At 44.2% G+C, this 21,926-nt stretch overlaps 1 protein-coding gene and 1 pseudogene across 2 annotated transcripts in view; both read right to left on the minus strand.

The window, feature by feature from the left end:
- Positions 1 to 16,496, minus strand: part of Chchd6 (coiled-coil-helix-coiled-coil-helix domain containing 6) — a 215,093-nt gene extending 198,597 nt beyond the window's left edge. For both annotated transcript variants that reach the window (XR_008214651.1, XM_052722105.1), the window contains exon 1: positions 16,321 to 16,496. Coding sequence is in view for 1 of the 2 variants with exons in the window: in XM_052722105.1 (XP_052578065.1) it covers positions 16,321 to 16,407 (87 nt within the window). In the remaining variant the exon portion in view is untranslated. The remainder of the gene's footprint in view (positions 1 to 16,320) is intronic.
- Positions 16,497 to 18,167: 1,671 nt separating this feature from the next.
- Positions 18,168 to 19,029, minus strand: LOC128099354 (60S ribosomal protein L17-like; annotated as a pseudogene).
- Between the last annotated feature and the right edge of the window lie 2,897 nt (positions 19,030 to 21,926).

Here is a 21,926-nt window from a genome sequence, read left to right on the forward strand (position 1 = left end):
GAAACAGGACACAGGAGCAGTGTGGCAGGGAGTGCCTGTGCTAGGGATGTGAGAAAGGCCTGCAGGATGAGGGAAAGAGTGCGAGGGGCTGCTGCCCTGACTGGTAGGAAAGAATGAGAGCTAGGACTTGAAGAAGAGAAAGGAGTGTGGTCCTCACATTCCTAGAAGAACATGGGTAAGAATGAAAAGGAAAGAGACACCTGTAAGAAGGTAACACATTAGTGTGCTGAGACCAGAAGAGGGAAAGAGCCTACAGAGGTCAGCCAGTTTGTTCTTTCTTTGAGCTATAGCAACTGAACACAATCAGAAAAGTGAAGGTCAGCTCAGAGCAAGAGGAACCAGCCACATGCTGAGGTCAAGGCCAGACAGGGTATATTGAGTAGAATATTCCTGCAGGGAGCCTCCACTGTGGGAACATAGGAAGATGGGAGAAAACGTAGGCATCTACCGCTGTTCAAGAAAAAGCTCCTGAAAGCTGATTTTTCATTTTTCAGAAAATTTAGCAAACTGATTGGTTTCATGAGGGCCGTTTGAAATTGACCCTGGGAGGGAGTATTTCCACTATGGAAATTCAGAAATCAGAAAACACTACCAGTAGGGCTCTTTCTGAGGGGTAGGGGGGAGCAGACCAGGGTAAGAGGTCAAGTCTGACTTCAGGGCAAGAGGAAGTCAAGATGAGGGCTACTATGGGTGCATCACAGGCTCTGATTTGCCAGTCCTGGCATAGGTGGCATCAACAGAACCACACTGCTTGGTGAGTGAGGGGTTAAGGAAAACATTGGCACAGTTCTTGTTGGTGGTAAGAGATTTGTAATATTTTTTAATGTTGCTACAAAATACAGCAAGTAATATTTTTAATCAACAAATACACACACACAGTAGTCATGCGAGAATAAACACCATCTGGGCAGTGCTCCCTGCACCAACAGAACCAGAACAGAGGCCTCCAGAGCCAGACGGGGCTGGGTGCTCAGTGCCACCAGCCCTCTGGTCGCTGTTCCACCAGAGCTGGCCAGAAAGTGTCCAGTGTGGCCAGCAGAGAGCTGTGGCAAGGGACAAGGATCTCCTTCTATCTCTGAGCCTCCCTTTCCTGACCTAAGATAGGAGTATGCTCAGGCTGCTGGCTTCAACACAGCTCGGGAGAAAATGCCATGCAGTAGGCCCCACCCAGGTCTGAATTCCATCTAAGCTCCTGACTAGCCTCATGACCTTCTCATCTCTAAGTTTCTTCTTCTGTGATAGGGAAATAATTAGCGGTGGCTTCAGGTCTTCACCGAGGACTAAATTGCAGAAAGCAGTTGCACAAAGAAAACATCAATGTGAGCTATGTAACTGGCACACACCAGACCAAAACCAGTTACAGTCCAGGCCAGCCACATGCCAGGCATGCACAGGTGTATGAAAGGATCGAGCACAGGGACTATGAAAAGTGGTGTGCCCAGGCTCTCCTGGCCTTGCACAAGTCTCTTCCCACGGCGTCCAGACTCACCACACGACAATGATGGGTTCTAGTTAAAGCACTTGCACGTCTGATTCCTGGACCTGCACCCATGCTGTCATAACAGGATGGTAAGGAAAAGGGGTCTGTTCCGGCCACTGTGGCACGCTTGGCTGGCACCTCCACAGTTCCCCAGTGTGAGGTAAAGTCCACGAAGACCCTCTTTCCTACTTCCTCTAGCCATACAGCCCTCTTCTAAGTCCCCTGGTGGTGGTGTGTGGGAAGACACACAGCAAGCAGGAAGGCCAGACAGCAACTGCAAGAGGCCAGAACTGAGGCCTCAGACTGAGTCACAACCGAGACCTCACCCCTTCCTTCATCACAAATGCTTCTAGAAACCCAGATTCCTCCAGATCCTCAGAACCAAAACACTACCTTCACCCAAGAGCAGCCACAAATGTACAGTTCTCTAAGAGAGGACAAATAGCCGCATAGTCTGGGCAAGTCATGTGACCGCCCCACCAACGAAAACTGTAGGGAGCTGGTGCTGCTTTACCAAATGAAATACCCAACAGAAGTGTGAAAGATGAGCTGCGTCCACTAACCCAACTGCAGATCAGTCAGAGGAAGTACAGCGTATGCACTAATGCACCAGTGAGCAAACACTTGGCACTCACCACAGCCTCCTCACTACTCCTCCCACCACACCCAGCTCCCAGCCCTGGAAATCAAGGTGCTGAGCAGGTGAAGAAGCCACCCCTCCATAGAGCAGGCCACTGGTCTCCTGGGCCCATGCTCTAGCCTGCCCTCCTCTGTCCTGAGACAATGGATTATTTGTTCTCAAGAGCAAGAAGACATGTGCTGGCCATGCAGCCCTTGCCATACAGCCCTCAATGCTGAACAACCCCAGGGACAATTGTCACAGGCAGGAAGGCAGTAGTAAACTGAGGGGTCAAAACAGCTAAGAAAACAAGGAACACAATGGAGTCCAGAGTGGGCTAAACAAAAAGGAAACTTAGCACATCTCCCCAACCAAAACCCTGCCTCCACTCCCTACTCTCTCAGTTCTCTGCCTAGTTTCTCTTCACAGAACTTCACAATCTGACACAATACACATTTGATTCCCTGGACACCATCACCAGAACAGAAGCCCCATTCAAGGCAGTCAGGATTCCACTTTGATCTCGCTGCATCCTCATGCCTGAAAAAGTCCCCAGGCACATTAGAGGTGCTAAAACACTTGCTAAATTAAACATGTAGTAAAGGTTCGGGTACATAACACTGCATGCATGCAACAGAGTATTATTAGTTAGATTCCCATTACCATGACAAAACAGCTGAGATACTAAACTTCAAAGGAGGAAAGGCTTATTCTGGCTCATGGCTTCATTCAGCACATGGTCCCTGGCTCTACTGCTTTGAGCCTATGGTGGGTGACTCAGTACATCCTAGCGAAGGAAGTCTATCCTATTTGGCTTTTATGATCAAATCGACTGAGGAAAAGGCCTAGACCAAGGAATTGCCTAGATTATTAGATTGTTGTGTGAGTATGTCTGGGGGGTGGGGAGGAGTTGTCTATAATATTAATTATTTAGGGGGCCCAGCCTCCTGTGAGCAGCACCATCCCTACATGTGGTCCTGGTCTATATAAGAAAGCTAGCTAACCATGAGCCTATGAGCAAGCCAGCAAGTAATGTTCCTCTATAGTTCCTGCTTCAGGCACTTGCTTTAATTTCTTCCCCTCAATAACGGACTGAGACCTGAAAGTGTCAGTTGCTTTAGATCCATATTTTATCACAACAGAAAGAAAACTAGGGTAAGGCCTGTTCACTTCCAGAGCAGCTGAGAAGCAAAGACCGAGGGGTAGGCTTCCAACAACCCCTTCAGAGGCACACTTCCAATGCCCTAAATTCCTTCCACAAGGAATTTACACTCTACCATCTAAAGGATCCACTTCCCAGTACTACCATAGACTATGGAAGCAAGTTTCAGCACATGGCCTTGGAGGCAACATCCAAACCAAAGAAGCATGCCAAGTTCTTCACTATCAACATCTCAACAAGCTTGTCATCAGAGAGGGGTGAGTGAGAAGGACAGACGGAACATAGTCACAGATACACAAGCAGTTCAGTTAGGTGCCCAGGAGCTTCAGCTCCCAGGGAGATGCCTAAATGAGGCCCTGAACACATCCCACATCCAGGGAAGAACAGAAATATACTTTGCAATCAGGGGTGGGGTGGAGGGTGGCCTGCCAGAGCTGGGAATGGCACAAGCAAAGACACACAGGGAAGGAATGCAGAGGTCCTGAGGTTCAGTCACAAAGATCACTGGTGGGTATATTTAAAAATTAAGGTACAGAGGGTTGCTGGGCTCCCCCTGAGAGGCTTCTGAATGACAAGAAGTTAGAGTTCATTCTGCCATCAACTGGAACCACTGCAGCTTCTGAAAGGGACTTAGCCAGGATTTTCTCTCCACGAAAGAGTCTGGCAAAGGAGAAAGAGGTACTTAAGATAATGAAAGCATGGAGGAAGTGTGGCAACACAGGGGTGCAGATCAGGAGTGGAGGCTGAGATGTGTACTTGCTGGAGAGTGGACAAGGGAATGGATACTGAAGATACTAAGGAAGAGAGTTAATTAAGACCTGTCTGAAGGCACAGACAAATGAAAGAGCAATTAACACAACAGCATATACAACACATCTCACTGCACAAGCCAAAGAAAAGAGCACGTTTGTATATAGGCTTGGGGAGAGTCTGAAAGGATTCACGAGAAATTGTGAACAGTTGGCATTTAAAAATAAGATGCATTCTGCAAGAAGAAAAAAGTCATAAAGTAATGGAGGAGAGAAAAGATGTCAGTAAGGCTCTCAGCCTGGCTTGCTGTAAAGAAGGAGGTGTCACTGCTGAGCCAAGAACAGCCAATGTGTAAAGTGTTCCGAATGCATCCAAGTAGCTCTGACCCTCTGCCACTCCAGAAACAGGTGACTGCACACAGGGAAGAAATCAGGGAGTGACCCTGTGAGAGAGCCCAGGGGCAGACTGAAGAAAGGAGGTCACTTTTCAAACTCCAGAAAGGGGCAATTTTTGGCTATTCTTGGTTGTCAATTTGATGACATATGGAACAAAACCTCAAAATGGAGGGTACACCTGTGAGGGACTTTTGCTTAATTTGAAATAGGGAGATCCACTTCTAATCCAGTTCCTTTTAACCCATATCTTGAGGCAGGAAGACACACCTTTAATTCAGACCTTTCGTCCAGATCTAATCTGGGCCATGCCTTCTGCTGGGAGCCTATATAAGGACATGAAAGAAAGAAGATTTTTCTCTTTTCTGCTTGCCCTTGCCTTGCTAGCAAGTCCATTCCTTCACTGGCATAGAGTCTGCTTCTTTGGGATTTCAGTATATATACTCGAGACCAGATGAGACATCTGGTCTTGTAGACTGGACCAGTTACTGGATGCTTGTACTTTCTGTTCTCAGCCAGCCATTGCTGGATTAGCTGGACCGAAGCTTGTAAATCATTCTAATAAATCCCCTTTATATAGAGAGTGAGAAAGATTCATTCTATAAGTTGTTACTCTAGAGCAGTGGTTCTCAACCTGCTCAATGCTGTGACCCCTTAATACAGTTCCTCGTGGTGTGGTGACCCCTAAGTATAAAATTATTTTCCTTGATACTTCATAACTGTAATTTTGCTACTGTTCTGAATTATAATATAAATATCTGATATGCAGATGGTCTTAGGTAACCCCTGAGAAAGGGCCATTTGACCCTGAGAGAAGTCACAACCCAAGGTTGAGAACCACTGCTCAAGGCAGACAAACCCCAGCATCAGACCCAAATGAAAAAGCACTGTGCCTTACAGGGACTCCTTGAGTAAATGCAACATGTCGGGTTCCAGCTAAGTGCATTTTCTGTGCCTGGCTATTTTACATTAGTAGAAAACAGTCAAGTAGGCCAGAGAGTCACCCATGATCACAGATGACCTAAGTGCTAAGACCAACACTCAAACTGAACCCTAGCAATAATAGTGACACCTGTACAAAGGAAGGCAGGAACATGGTGCTCCCTGGAGGGGAGGAAGGCAGGAATATGGTACTCCTTGGAGGGGAGAAAACCATGCTATGCAAGGGCTCACTCAGGAATTTGCAGCCACATTGCCTTCACTGATGAGCTTTATGGAGCCGGAAGAGGAGGAGCAGTAACTGGGAATTCAGCAAGCAGTCAATATGAAAATTAGTGCATTTTCAACCTCACAAATCTTACTGTCTAGACACAGTTGAGAAGTCACAATGTGGAGGCGGCTTTGGCAGTTCATGAAGGTGTCAGCTCCCTTGTGGGCAGGAGAGGTGTCACCATGGTCACTAGGGATAAGAAGTGGCTTGCAGGCCCACCAGGCCTATGTGACCATGTTCTGCCCACGCAGTACCATGTTTTCCAAGGTCTCTTGGGTGCCAGGCATTGTGCAAACCTAGACAAGTAGGAGACCAAATCTGTTTTGTGCCCTCTCCCTGTCTGGGACCATGGCTCCTGTGGGCAGGGGCACTGGCTCAGCTGTGTACCAAGGCAGTGTCAACTGGCTGATCTCTAGAGGAAGCAGTTTACCTGACATCTCATTGAGTCAAGCTCTTGGGGCCCAGACACCCCAAACCTTGAAGAGGCACTGCCTAATCTTGCAGTGCTAAAGACTCCTCTACTTACTGGGGCTGTTGCCTTGGAGACAGCATTCCTAGTCCTTCAACTTCTTATGGGCTGAAATTAGACCCACCGGCTGCTCAGCACAGATGTAAATCCCAGAATGTCAGGACAAGAAAAGCCCTCGGGGACCTCCGACACCAACCATGGCACATGACACAAAGCACAGTACACACAAGTGCCTGCCTGCTGGGACCAGGTGGGTGACAGAAGCAAACAAAACAGGCCTAGCAAAGAAAAGCAAATCATGTAAGGCTCTGTGGTGGGAACAGTAGAAAGGGCAAAAGGGGGACAGCCGCCTTGTCGCTCACACAAAGTGCTGCCATACGGAAAGACACCAGACTGTCAATGGTTTTTTTCCCCCCCTTCCAAAAAAGCTAAGAATCAAATTATGTAAAGCCGCCCAATTTTTAATTGGTAGCAATTAATTCAAACCTATTAATAACATAAAGTTTCTGGGCTCACGGTTGGGGGCAAAAAAACCAGCCAATGTCTTCAAATTCTATCTAGCTAGTATCACACTGATCTGTAGCAGACACTGAGCCATATCTAAGTGACTCCTGCTCACCAGGCAGAAGGGAATGGGCAAGTAAGAGATCGTGTTTGGCTCAGGGCAGGAAATAGTAGGAAGTGAGAGGGTCTACATGTGCCACTGAGAAAGGCTCCTACAGAGGGCAATCCCTTACCACAGTCTTAAGGGAGAAGGAGATTCAGCCAATCAAAGGGGGAGAAGAAAAACTGATCCAGAGGATGGAGCCACAGGCCAGACCAGGAACAGCGCAGAGCATAGCAGGAGAGTATTGCCCACAGCCCAGCTGGATGAAAGGGTGCCAGAACATGGAGCTCCCAGTGAGTCTGGCACAGCAACAGGCCTTTAACCCAGAGGCAAAACTTGGCTGTGACACAATCAGCCCTGACTCTGAACAGTCTGACAGAAGAAATGGAAATGGGCTGCTTCCAAGAGGAAGACAAACCAGGGCACAGGGATGAAGTTTTCCTGGTCTGTCTCCTTTGACTCTAAGTTTTATGACCATTTGACAGAAAGCTGCCCAGAAGTCAGATGGAGAGGAGGAGGTATGGACCTGAGCTGAGGAGGAAAGTAGTAAGACCAGGGCTGGAGATGTGGCTCAGGGGAGCTTGCCTAGAAGCAGGCCCTTTGACCCATCCCAGCACAGGCTGTTTGGGGAAGAGCAGTAAAGACAAGGGACAGAGAAACAGAAACTGCTGGCAAGACTTGTCACTAAAGACTGAAAAAAGCAATGAGGGAGACTGCTGACTTTACAGATGAGGGGCGGGAAGGCAGAGCCATTAACCTAAGGAGCAGGCCCTTTCTAAGGGAGGTAGGGGCAGGCGCAGGCAGGTCCCATATGGACAGTGAATTAGATGCACACACAACACGTGCTACACAAGGGGACATAAACAGGCTGCTTGTAAGAGCTCTGGGCTGGAAACTCAGACTCCAGAAGTTATTAGCTAATGACTGAGGATAGTAGAGAGTGACTGGGGCTGGGGTACAGGAGGGGCAAAGGGAAGAACCAGAAAACGCTCTGAAGCATCTGTCAGACCCGGGCAAAAAGCAGTGTCCTGGATTGCTTTCTGTTGCTGTGATAAACCATTCTGACAAAAGCAACCCAGAGAGGAAAGGGTTTATTTCAAATGACAGGGCAGGAACTCAAGCAGGGCAGAGGCAGGAAGCACGAAGGAAGGCTGCTTACTAGCTTATTCAAGGCTCAATGTCAACTACCTCTCTTGTACAGCCCAGAGCCCACTTGCCTAGGGATTCTACCACTCAGCATCACACTCCTACATTGGTTAGCAATCAACAAAATGCCACACAGACATGTCCACAGGCCAATCTGATGGAGGTAATTCTCCAACTGAAGTTCTCTCTTCCTGACAACTAAAATCATGCACCACAGACAGAAACTGCAATTTTCATCCTAGACCCAGAAATACTAAGAAACAGCAGAGCTCTCCCTGCCGAATGGCAGGACTTGCCATCCTCAAGGATCAAGGATGCCTCCGGAGCTACACCTTTATTTCCCAAATGAAGGTATCAGCCTTCCAACAACCACTCCTACATCTACATTTTTTTTTGGGGGGGGGTTTCTGTGACACAGTTAAGGTGCACTACAAAACTTCGTCTTACACGAGGGTAGCACCCCCAACTCAGAAGGTCAGATGGAAGTCCCTGCATCTCTTTATGCTGTTTAAATGTTACTACTGGCTAACAGGGGTCAAAAGAAAAAAAAAAAAAAAAAAGAGTCTCAAACTGTGTGCATAGTCCTCAACTGTGATCTCATACACTCTGAATCTGGGAACTAGGAATCAGGAGGGAGGGTACCAAGGGGAAGTCTGGGCCTTCATATCCTCTGCCTCCACAGGTAAGGAAGGACAGAAAGACCTAAAGTGCTCTGCCTCCCAACAGAACATGCTCTTCCAACACTTCACAACTAGCCACAAGATGTGACTAGTGTCAGAGCGTTAATCAGAACCGCACATGTGAAGCACTTAGCCCAGGGACTGGGGTACAGTGTGCACTCAGGCACTGTGTGCTGGACTCTACATTCTAACCCAGACAGCCTTCACTGGAAAGTGGAAGAGAAGCTAGCTGCCCGTCTCCTGGCTTTCCGAGCTGGCATTTCCTTTTGTGGCTCCATCAAACTATACTCACCTAACTCACAAGTCAAGGAGAGCTTTACAGCTGAAAAACACTGGAGGGGACATATGCTCAAACCCTTGAATGCACCTGTGCTAAATGGGTGCATGGAAATGCTACATCCTATCTGTCTCTCTCCAGGGTCAAGGCCTTTGTCCAGGTCTTCCTAGATAGATCGCTGGTTTGTCTCAGACTTTAAGCAAGTCAAACTAAGACACAGGACACAACCAGAGAACAGACATGGTAGACTAGACAGTCTAAGCACAGAGTAACATCTATCAGGACAAAAGAAAGACACAGAACAAGGAAAGAGGATAATATAGAACATGATTACAGCAGATGTGGGACATCTGAGGCAAGCTCAACACTTGACAATAGCATGATGAAAAGAAATCTGCTGCACAAATGTGAAGTAAGTCCATAAGGCCTTGGAAAGGTATGACTCTCATGCTCAGCTGCCAGTGTCAGCTTCGATAAGAGAGCTGTCAATTCATTAAGTCAAGTTTGAAATCCACAATGTACAGCATAATAAACCAGACATTCCAACTTTTACAAGTTAATCTTTGTCCTCTCAGAATTTCTAAGAGATAAACAGTACACAAGAGCTGGAAAGAAAGGGAGACAAACGACTAAAAAGTAAGAGCACCAAACCCTTAAAGGAACCTACACACAATCTACAGCTACCATGCTTAACAAGGGAAGACTCAGGCTTTCTCCTTAACCTCAGGCAAGGACATTACTCTTACCACTTCTATTCAACATACACTGCTGAGTCCAGCCAGTGCAAAAAGAAAAAGAGGGTTGGCAACATGGCTGAGAATAAAAGCACTTGGCATACAAACCTGACCCGAGTTCAATCCCCAGGACCCAAACTGGAAACCGATAACCAACTCCCAAAAGTTGTCCTTTGACCTCCATACACTCACCACGAACCTGAACACATGCATGCACATGAAGATATATATATAAAAAAAAAAAAAAAGGAGAGAGGTGGGCATCCAACTTGGAAAGGAAGAAGTAAAAAGTCATTTGCAGACATTATCTTAACCACAAAATATTCTAAGGAATCAACAAAAAAAGCTGCTGGGATAAAGGAACTAAACAGTCTGCAAGATCAATATGCAAAAATCAACTACATACAAGCAAAGGAAAACCCAATGATAGAATTAAGAAAATACCTCCACTCACAATAATACCAAAAGAACAAAACCCTTTCGAATAGACTGAAGGAAAGAAGCGCACTACTGTGCACTCAAAGCCAAAAGTATTGCTGGGAAAATGAGGGGAGACATACTAACCGGAGACAGTCTTCATACCCACAGGCAGGCAATGCCACTGTTAAACAAATGTGATGCCTGGGGAGATGGCTCAGTAGATAAAGCACTTGCCCCTCAAGCATGAGGACTGAAGTTTGGAACCCCAGGACCCACATAAAAGCCAATGAAACATGGGGGCCACCTGTTTTCCCTGTATTCCCAGCAGAGACAGGGGATTCTGGGGTATGGTGACTGTACAGACTAGCTAGAAATGGCAAGTGCCAAGTTCATAGTGAGACTCTGCTTCAGTATAGGAAAATGGAGAGCAACTGAGGACCCACAGTCCATTTTGAGTCTCTACAAGCTCATGCACACATGTACATATCACCCATACACACGTACACATGCACACACACTACACACATTCACATGCAAAAACGAAAATAGCAATTCCCCAAAGTGGAGTATAGATTTAATCCCAACAGACTTCTTTGTACAAAAGTTGGCAAACTAATCTTAAAATGTACATAGACACACAAAAGGTTCAAGACAATTTTGAAGAACAAGGCCAGAAGTGTTGTACTGCCAACTTCTGAAACTATGGAGCTATAGCGATCCAGACAGAGTGGTCCAGGCACAAAGACAGACACAGGGATCAATGGAAAGAACTGAGCATCCAGAAATAACCTCGTATTCACTCAATGCATTTTATGAAGGCTCCACAGTAACTCTGTGGGAAAAACAAGTCTTCTCAACAAACAGTATAGTAAATAAGTATCTCAAGCAAAAAAACAAATATGTATTTCTCAGGGTTCAGTAAACTGATACTTGAGTCAAGTCCAACCCACCACTTGACCTCCTACACAGGGTTTCGGTGGCACATAGGTATACTCATGCATTGATGGCAAAACTGGGCAGTTATGGTAGACTTTCTGGTTTATAAAACCCAAGTACTTACTATATCCTTCCCAGGATGATTTTGTCAATCTCAATTTTAAAACTACCTCCATATACACCACACACAAAAACTAACTCTAACAGATGATGGACCTAAATAGCAAAAACTATAAAACTCTAAGCAGAAAAAAAAAAAGGAAGACATTTTCATGACTTTAAAGTAGGCAAAGTTTTCCTAGAGACAATACCAAAAGTACAATCAATGGTTTTTGAAGTTTAAAATTATAAACACTTGCACTTCAAAGACTGTTATAAACACAGAAGCAAGCCACATATTGGAAGAAAAAAAGCTTCAAATTGGAATGTAAGAAAGGGTTTGGATCCAGCAAAGAGAAAACATTACTCAATGATTAAAAAAGACAACCCAATTAAAATGGGAAAAGGCCTGAATAAACATTTCACCAAAGAAAGTATGTGGGCAGCAAAAAAGCCCATAAAAGATGCACATGGATCCTTACTAGAGAAACACAAATTCAAAGGGCTACATGAGTGCTATTTCACAGCACTTCTAGTCACTACAATCCAAACAACAGCAAGAACAAATGTGGGAAGGACATGAACTTGAACACTCAGGTACTGCTAGTAACACCAGGAAATGGGATAGTCACTTGAGGAACAACCTTGAAGTTTCTTAAAAAGTTAAACTTAACCCTTTAAGAATGACCCAGAGAATAGACTCTCGGGTTTCTATCTGTAGGAAATGACAACAATAACAAACAAATGTCCACAGCAGCTTTATTCATTATAGCTCAGAATGGAAACAATACAAATGTCCACCAACTGATGACTGAAAAAATGAACACACTATATATCCATACAATATAGTAGCCTTCAGCAACTAAAACTTTCACATGACAGGCATAGACCACCAACAACCACAACAGAGCACTGCCCAAAACGTTTAGCAGGAGCCAGAGAGATGGCTCATTAGTTAAGAGAACTGGCTGTTCTGAGGACCTGGGTTCAATTTCCAACATCCACATGGTGGCTCAAAACTGTATGGAACTCCAGTCCCAGGGGATCCTACACTCTCCTGCCCTTTGTGGGCACTGCACATATGTGACACACAGATACACATGCTGGCAAAATACTCATACACATAAAATTTTAAAAAAAGGAAAAAGAAGAAAAAGTTTAGCAAGGCTGGGTGTGGCTTAGTAGTGGAGCTATTGCCTAGAATGCACAAGACTCTGGGTTCTATCCCTACACTACAAAAAAAAAAATTACACTAAGCAAAAGAAGCCAGGCATCTAAAATACACAAACCCACCTACACGGATTATCCAAAAAAGGCAAACTTACAGAGGAAGAAGGAATAATTGTCACCCAGGGTTGGGGATAAGCAATAGGGAGTGTACTGGACACAAGATAGCTTTCAGATCTCATAAATGTTCTATAAGTAGATTAGGTGACAGCTGCCCAATTCTGTACATTTACTAAAAAATTTTGAAATGGTAAATTTACATTTAAAATACATCTCAGTACAGTTTAAAAAAGAGAGAGAGAAAGAAAAAACAAAAATCGACATCACCCTTGAAGGCCGCTCCTGATTAGAGATCTGCAATGTGGCCTCCAGACTAACATGTTCACAGCCTTGCCTGGCATCCAGGGTCCAGGCTGATCCTGCCACATGGCAAGCCTTGTAAAGCATCTTTACCCCTCGTGGAGGCCAACCATTTTAATGTTGCTTCAGAGTCAGAGCTTGAGCCAAGTCTTGCACTAATTCACTATATGACCTTTGGGTTACTTCCTGTTGCTGAACCGGCCTCCTCCTTTGTGAGATTCAAATGACATCTGACTTCTAAGATGGATGAGGACAATGACATAGTACAAGGTCAGCATGTGCAGAAGAAATGTCCTTAATACACTTGGCACAGCATTAGCACAGTAAACATATGTATTCTTCCCGGGGCTAGCTCAGGTCATATCTAATCTGTCATCTCCTCAGTGAGGCATCTTCTCAACAACCCACCTCAAACAAATATAAGTCCTACTATTCTTTGCACACTTTTAACTCCTTCTCAGAACCTGCAGCTTTTAAAATTTTTGCCCTTTTGTTTTCTCTCTAGTCTCCAAGATGGCAGAGCACTTGGCTTTGTTCCTCATCTTTGTAACACCAGACCAGCGTCAGGTAAATAATACATTGGCAGCATTGCTGAGTAGCTCCGCTAGTGCTCTGGCAAGTAGCCTCCCTGGCATCTGAATGTTTGGGGACTGTCTCCTGTGTATCTGACTAATCTTTCATCGTATTTCCCTTCCCCAGTGGTCCAGAATCTGCCTCATAGGTGTAATGAGTAATGATAAAGTTTATCTAGCCAGAAGGATGGAATGAGCCTTGAATGAGCTCAGGCAGCCGGCTGAATAAGTGGGTTCCTGAAATGTGTGGTGTAATAGGAGGTGAATAGCTGAAAAGGAGAAGTGGTTTGGGAACTATGAGGAGTCTGAATTTCAACAATCAACCAAGTTCAGCTGAATTACTAGGATGGCAGCTTATACAGGTGGAAAAGAAAAAAATAGGCATTTATAAGATATTGTTGCCTTCTCTTAAAAGACCACGAGGTTCAATGTACTGACCGAAACAATCTTCATGTATTTCATGCATGCTTGCTCTGAAATCAGGAGTTGAATATAATTGCAGCATTTTGCATTAATTAAATTTCTTTTACCTTCCACAGAATTAGGGCTTGAACTCACTATGTAAATTTATTCAAATTCACATGCAAATGAGCAAGGCCCTAACACTTGATTTTAAGGAAACAAGAGCACTGGGATCAAGCCCCAGGGATTAAATACAAGTGGTCTCTAAGAATTCTTAATTTTTTTCTGAAAGAGCTAGGGCAGACATTCTCTTTTGGAATCTACCTCTTATTGACTTCTCATATATTCACTAGAGCAACTGCTTTATTGATCTGATTTTTAAAATATTTATTATTGATTTTTACTTATCTGCCTAAAGACCAGGTAAACTCCTCAACCCTCAAGTAACTACTAATAACAACAGACCCTTCACCAAATATTTCTTTACCTTAATGTCCTTTCATCCACCTTCCTCTTTAAAACCAGGCACACTGGACACGGCTTTCCCAACATGGGGCCAAGCACCTCACTGACTACCCCTAGACAAGCCATTTAGTCTCTCAGATTAACTATAAAAGGAAGCTAACAACTATTGAAGTTCCACTCAGTTTAATTGCCTGTAAACTAAATAGAGTACTAGCATCCGTGTCAGGCCAGGCAGAAGCAAAGTCAAAATTTCAGACTGCCAAAACATGTATCATCAGGCTGGAGGAAGTCTGATAGATCTTAGTTAGTCCCAAATGCTACTCAAGTGGTGCCTTAGGAAGTCCTTAGCATCTCTAAGCTTGATTTTCTACCTTTAAATTGTTTATACTAGGATGTGGAAGGATGATTCAGTGATTAAAAACGCTTACTGCTCTTCAAAAGGACTTGAGTTTTGTTCCCAACACCCAGAGCCGGCAGCTCACAATAACCTGTGACTCCAGTTTCAGGGAGTTTGACACCTTCTTTTGGCCACCCTAGGGACCTGCATGCATGTGGGACACATACAAGCAAGCAAGCATGTGCACATACACACAAAAATAATTTTTTTAAAAAGGAGAGAAAATGATTTTAAAGACTTTTTACTCTACAGAATTATTATGAGAACAAGAAAAAAAAAGTCAGAGTCGCCTCCAATGGTACTTCTCTAAACCTGTGAAGACTCAGGCCTGCATTACCCCCCTGAAACAAGAGACCCAGTGACAAAGGTGAAAAATATCCTGAGCCAAGGCTATCTTCCTCAATTCTACCTCAACTTCTTACCTCTCAGCCTTCAACAGAAGCCATCTTCTCCCATTTAATTCTTGCCCCAAGCCAATAACACCTGGGCAGGACCTAATATGCTACATATTCTGAGAGGCCCTGACAAAACATTCTGTATGTCTTCTCCACAGTTTCCTTGGTAGTACCCAGGATAACCTGCTCCCTTTTATCTCAAGTGGGGGCAAGTGAAACTCAATAAACAACTCATTCATGTAAAGTCACACAACTAAGGAGCTTAGATGTCAGACCCCCGGAAGCCTTTTTCTGAACCTCTTCTCTAATTCACCAAGACTCAATTCAGAGTATTTTGTTTATTTCATTGAGTTCACTCATGTAAGCACTTAACAATTATTTGCCAAGGACCCACTATGTGTCATGCACAGGTGTAGAAGGAGGTAGAGCACAGAAGTTTCAGAAACAGCTCTGGAGTTGACCTACTTCAGTACTGGGCCTCTTCCTTTGTTAACTATGAGACCTTGGACAAGTTAGGTCAATATCGCCTCACTTCTCCTTAAGTGACAAAATGGGCTCAGAGACCAGCCATGTGGTGGTGTGTGACTTTAATCCTAGCACTCAAGAGACAGAGGCAGGCAGATCTGGAGTTCTTGGCCAGCCAGAGTTAAATAGTGTGACCCTATCCCAAACCAAAACAAACGGGTGGCGGGGGAGGGGGGCACTAACAATTCTACTTCTCATAGGTCTGTTGAAAAATAAATATCTGTAAAGGGCTGTCATTCTGCACTAAAACAGGAGCATTTATTCTTCTAAGTTCTGGGGATAACGTCATGAATCACACAAGAACTTCAGCCAAGGAAGCAGCTAGAGCTCTAAGGGGAAACACAATTTGTTTCAAACTGTGCTGAGTGCTGTGAAAATCATAAACGTGTGACAGTGGCGTGGGAAGCTGCTTGAGACTCTGTGGTCAAGGAAGCATTCTTCGATGACATCTGAGCTGTAACATGATGACAGCCAGATTAATAACTGAAGAAACATCAAACAGCTGGGATCTTCTGGGAAGAACAAGGAGGTCCTGAGGCAAAATAAGAGTATGTATGAAGGTGAGGAACAGGCCAGGGAAGGGATGCAGAGGTCAGTGGGCACTATGACACCTTGTAAAAGCAAGTGAGGTGCTCCCTCTTCTTCGACAAGGTAGACACTCACTATTAAGGTTTCAGGTAAAGGGTGGATGAGGTATATGGTAGTTAAAATTCCCCCCTGTGGGGGCCTCACGAAGGCACGTGATCAAGGTTGGAAATGGAGGAACACCTTCAAGAAGTGCTACAGCACACGCAACCAGACGCACACGCCAGTCGAGATGGGGTGGAGTGCGGAACAAATCCGGAAACCGGAGAGTCAAGGCAGTGGAAAACGACTTGAGGCGGCCGGCTGCCCCTGGGTGCCGGCGGCCTCCCCCATCTATCTGGTCCCCGAACGGCGGCTCCCGCTCCCGCCCACACGCCCCTCGGGCCCGCGCCCTCCCGCCGCGCCGCTCACCCGGATGCCCTGCAGCACCCGGACCCGCTCCTCCTCATCCATCTCGAAGGACACCCTTCGGGCCTCGGCGCTCTCGGCGCTGCCCATGACAGAAGGCGTGCAGGGCGTGCGGCCACGCGAGCCGGCTCCACAGCAACCAGGACGCCGCCGCTCAGAGCCCTACGCTCTTCACTCGGGACACAGGCCAGCAACACCGCGTTCTATTGGCTGCTGCTGCTAGCGCGCGTTGCCTTGTGGGAGTTGTAGTCTAGCATTCTAGCGCCATAAGAGGCTGAGGTGGGGGGCGTGGTTCTCAGAGGCTGAGGTGCTTTGGGCTGGAAAATTGGATGGAGGGCATAACAGACACTGAGGCAAGGTCAAGGTTTCTTATAAATGTTGTCCCGAAAGCAAAGCAAAGGTCGTGTTCTGAGAAGAAACTAGCAAGAATGCTGAGGCAACTGTCCATTGTCTGTGTTCAGGATAAGAAGTACTCAGCTGCCAAGTACTGAGCAATAACTTACCCCCACTCCCTCTTCACTCTCACCTGCACGCCCGGAGACCTGCCTTCCTAGGCTTCAGTCATGAAGGAAACAAATTCCAAACACAAGTGAATTTAGTGTAGTACGTGGGAAACTGCACTGTAATGCCGTAAGACAAATTAGTAAATCATGGTAACCTCATAGAGGGGGCATTTGAGACCTAAATGTGAATGTAGTCATCCATAAGAAGGCCCAGGAAAGACTGTCCTAGGGACAAACTGTTAATCCCAAAGATTCCAGGAGAAAGACCACCAATCCAAATCATCATGGCCAAATTAATTAAAGGAAGCAATTAATTATAGCAAACTCTTTTATTTGTGTACACAAACTGCTCTCCCTAAGGCAGGGTTCAAGAGGTCAGACTTGGACATGGGAAAGATAAAGATTTTATAGCTCAGGGGTAGGGAGTTTCCAAATGGGAGGTTGGGCAGGCAAATAGTTGGAGTTATAAAAGCACCTCTTGTGAAACAAAAACATGGTTGGAAAGGTGGTCCTAATAAGATAGTCATAACAAGACGATCATAACAGCAGGTAGTCATAATAACCTTTTGAAACAAAAGCATGGTTGCTGTTTCCTGGCACAGGCAGTACAGAACCATTTGTAGTTAAGGTTACAGGTGGGGCATAGCCCAAACCTTGAAAAACAGAGATTAAATCATAAACAGGAATTAGCCTAGTTTTTCTTTATTATAAGATAGCTTTGAAGCCTAAGATAAAGGCAGGCTGGTTCATCATTCCCCTCTTATGATCCTGTCAAATCATTGACAGGGTCTTAGCATTTTTTATCTGGGGGGAAAAAAATTTGTAATGCACCGAAAGATTAATAGCTTATTTATAAATTACACCTGTTTGGTTAGCATAGAACAAATTTTATAAGGCCATATAATCTTGGTATGCCAATAGGTACTATAGGCAGCCATTTTGTCCCCTCTTGTTCAAATCTTAGATGGTCTTTTAATAAAAAAAACTCGGAGCCAGATATATGGTGAAAGCTGAAAGATCAGAGGAGAAGAATAGCCAGCCACTAGTTCTTACCTCTATGAGATCCTCAACCTAAAGAGAGAGAGTTCCTGTTTTCTCATGCCTTATATACCTTTCTCTGCCCAGACATCACTTCCTGTGGCTAAAGGTGTGTGTGCTTCCCAGTACTGGGATTAAAGGTGTGTACCACCACTGACTGACCTCTATGTCTAATCTAGTGCCTGGCTCTGTCCTCTGATCCTCAGGCAAGTTTATTAGGGCACACAATATATCACCACACTCTCTGCCAGGGAGTTTCCTTTTTTTTTTTTTTTTTAACCTTTGATCTGCATTTATTTTAAGCTGAATTTATTCCTGTGCTGTAAGTTTTTGTTTCCTCGGTTTCTTCAGAGATACCTTTTTCTTCTGTAAAACCTCCTCTTCTGGCTGTGGAATAATTTGTTCCTTTTCAGTGAGGATCATCTTGATGTGGCAGGGGGAGCACACGTATGGGTTAATCTGGCCATAAGCCTTGTAAGTTTGTCGGGACATTTTTGGTGCTTTGTTCACCTGGATGTGTTCAATGACTAGAGAATCTACATCTAAACCCTTAAGTTCAGCATTACTCTCTGCATTTTTAAGTTTGTGCACCAAAAATTCAGCACTCTTTTTTGGCCACTGACCCTGTGTCCAGCTCCACCATTTGACCTGGGCACATCTACTGGCTGTTAGGATCCTGAACATGTGCAGCTCAGGGTCTTGCATCTTACATCATCAGGGGTCGCTGGTGACTACGTGGTCACGCAATCTGCGCCTTAAAAGGCTGGACCCAGACCCCCACCCTCTCTCTCTCTATTCCCTCTCTGCTCCATGCTCTCTGCTCTGCTCTCGCCATTTCTCCCTCCCCCCAGGCCTGGCTCTCCTCCCTCCTATCCCCTCCTTCCTTCTAATAAAGCCCTCTGTAACTCTAGTAATTGTGGCCATGGCTTGTGACTTTTCTGCCGGTAACCAGCGCCACCAACCAGCACCATTACCTATCACTGGCTCTACCATTATACTGCTGGAATAGCACACGATGCTTCTTTAAAGTGACATCTTTCAGATACTTGTGAATTTTTGGATATGCATACCCTTGATGGCCTGGGCAGTTTCATGGATGTTCTTAAAGTGAACTCGAAGATTTGCACCTCTTGATTTGCATGATTTTTGGGTTAAGAGGGTAGCAAACCATCTTCACAGGTCTCCTCGGGCCACTAAGAGAAAGAGTTGGAGTTTCCTTTTGATCTAATATTCCAGCCTTTTGTTGAGGATAAAGGACTATCTGTTCTCTTTTGTAACTACATTTGCTGAAATTAGGATGCAGTTGTCAGGACCCAGGAAGGCTAGAATGTTAGTCAAAGGCTGGGAGGGGATTAGGGTAATGGGGTGTTCATCAGAAGCATCTGGTTTGCTGGTCTACCTGAAGAGGCAGGGAGCAATTACATCATCTGTATTGGTTGATATCAGTTTTCAGCAAGTACAGGGCTTTCCAATTTTGTAGGTCTACCTGGGGGCTGGTGTGGTGTAGATCATGTTCGGAGTGATTATGTCAACCAGGCAAGTGGAACTCTTCCAAGACAGATACAGATGAGGGACAGAAGTTAAAGTTAAGGAATTTAAAGGAAACTTTTATATTTGGAGATTCCCCCTCAGGAATAGGCAATAGGCAGGGGATCTTAGGCTGTTGGTTGACAGGAGTACTAATCTGGAGTCTATTTGACCTCTGAGACATGGATCTAAGTCTTTTGACTTTCTCAGTTCCCTGAAGCTTACATTATCGTTGTTTGTAATCTGTTCTGAAATCCACATTGTAGAAAAAGGAAGCTAGCAAGTGTCTGTAAAACAGCTGGAGTAGATTCATGCCTTCTAGTCATAGCAAAAGCTATGGCTTTGGGTTAAAAGAATTGGCAACTTTTTTTTTCTGTCCAGAAGATTGAATATATAGAGATTGGACAGAGATGGTTTTTTTTTTCTTTTTTAGCATGATGAGAAGCATCTTTAAGTATAGAAGACACTCAGAGGAAATTTAAAATCATGAGCTTGTGACTGATAATAGTAGTCACTGCTTTAATAGTTTACCAGAACTTCACTGATTAATGTTAAAACTTTGAACTTTTGAAATCTTAGTATAGCAACAACATAGAGTAACTTGTATTTGTAAACTTTAAATCATTTTAGAGCCTCATTATTTATTTACATTTTTATATCCTCAGACATTTATAATTTAAATTATTTTTAGACCTCTATAATTTATATAAAACCTTAAACTTTTTATCCATTTATTAAGTGGTTGATTAATGAGAGTGGTCTTTGCAAAGCAAGTTACTTTAAGTAGTAAAAGTTTATTTTGTTTGTTTGTTTGTTTGTTTTTGTTTTGCTGTTGTTTGGTTCATTAGTTTTGTTTTTTTGAGACAGGGTTTCTCTGTGTAACAGTCCTAGCTGTTCTGGAACTCCCTTTGTAGGCCAGTCTGGCCTCAAACTCATTGGGATCCACCTGCTTCTGCTTCTCAAGTGCTGGGATTGAAGGCTTGAACCACCACTGCCCAACAGGACTTGTTTTTTTATATGTGAAATGCATTGACCAGGCAGCTGCTGATAAATTGATAAAGCTATAGTTAGCTGTCAACACCATTAGAGATCTGAGAAGGCTAAATTATAGAGGAAATATAATCTAAATGGCTTATGTATCAATTAAAATAACAGAGACTTACCACTACCTGGGTGGTTACCCTAGACTTCCATGGTCTTGGTGGCTTTGTTGGGGGCAGAAGTAGTCTTTAGCTGTCACACAGGACAGCATTATATCTTCAGTTGCTACACAGGACAGCATAGGCCTCTGACTGCTAGACCTAGAAGGTCTGAGACATTTTCCTCTAGAGGAGGAGCTTGGAAAAACTGACATACTGTGATGAGGCAGAGCAGGGCAGTTAACCCAATAGTGTCCACAATGTGGGCAGAGCCTTGGTGGCAGGGATATTTTTTCCGCAGTGGATAATGTCACCATAATTCAGGTGGAGTTATCTGTGCCCTATCCTCTTTTTTTGGAGACCCTATGGTCACTGCTAGGAGCTGGAATTTCTGTCTATCATAGGGAGCTTTTCCTTTATACATTTTAAATGCCATAGTCAGCAGATCTCAGAAGGGTTTTGAAGGCCATCTATTAAGTATACCTGATTTTAAATAAACTTTACTTGTTTTTAGTTACTTGTTTTAAGTTTAACCTTGAAAACATATCCAGGAGACTAAATAAAACTTATCAAAATAAAACTTTGAATCATAAATACAGTCCATAGGGATACTGGCAACGTTATTTTCCTGGTCTTTTTATAGTGCACCATTGCAGAATATCAGTTTCTTGTATGATTCAGTTTATCAAAATAGCTAAAGTTTAACAAAGTTAGCAAAGACAAGGAGGCTAGACATACATTCTTAAGTCAATCCCTGCCAAGCCTTTCTCAGGGTGAACTTTTAAGCATAAAAACCATGTTTTAGGTTGACATATTTCAGTTAACAAGAAGTGTTAGCGAGAAGCTGGACTACAGTGTTTAAAAAGCAAGATTAGTTCATTTGGAGACTTTCCAGAATTACAGACATTGACGAATTAGATCTTTTTTGTTTTGGCTGGTGGTGCTGTTTTTGTGCCGAGCTTTATAGCCTGAATGGTAAGATTACCTATGTATAAAATTTTATTTATTAACCCTGTGTTATAAGTTTTAAGTCAACTTTTGTTATGACTACCTGTCATAACAAAATAATCATGTCTCTGTTTCACAAGAGGTTTTTATGACCAACTTGTTATGTCCTGCTTCTGTAACCCTGCCTACCCAAACCCCCATCTGGAAACCCCTACCCCTGAGCTATAAAACCCTTATCTTCCCCATGTCCAAGAACCCTGCCTTAGGGGGAGCAGTACCTGTACACAAATTTAAAAATTTGCTTTAATTAATTGCTTGCTTTAATTTGGCCATGATGATTTATTGTAGAATATTATTTTAAGGTGTCTTACTTTTGTTTATGTTGCATTTGTTTAACTTTTGTGAAGCTGTGTTACTATGCTTGTCTAAAACACCTGATGGTCTAATAAAGAAC

The sequence above is a fragment of the Peromyscus californicus genome, unplaced genomic scaffold, assembly GCF_007827085.1.
Source record: "Peromyscus californicus insignis strain IS unplaced genomic scaffold, ASM782708v3 Scaffold_6__1_contigs__length_162567912, whole genome shotgun sequence".
In the NCBI taxonomy this organism is placed as follows: Eukaryota; Metazoa; Chordata; class Mammalia; order Rodentia; family Cricetidae; genus Peromyscus; species Peromyscus californicus.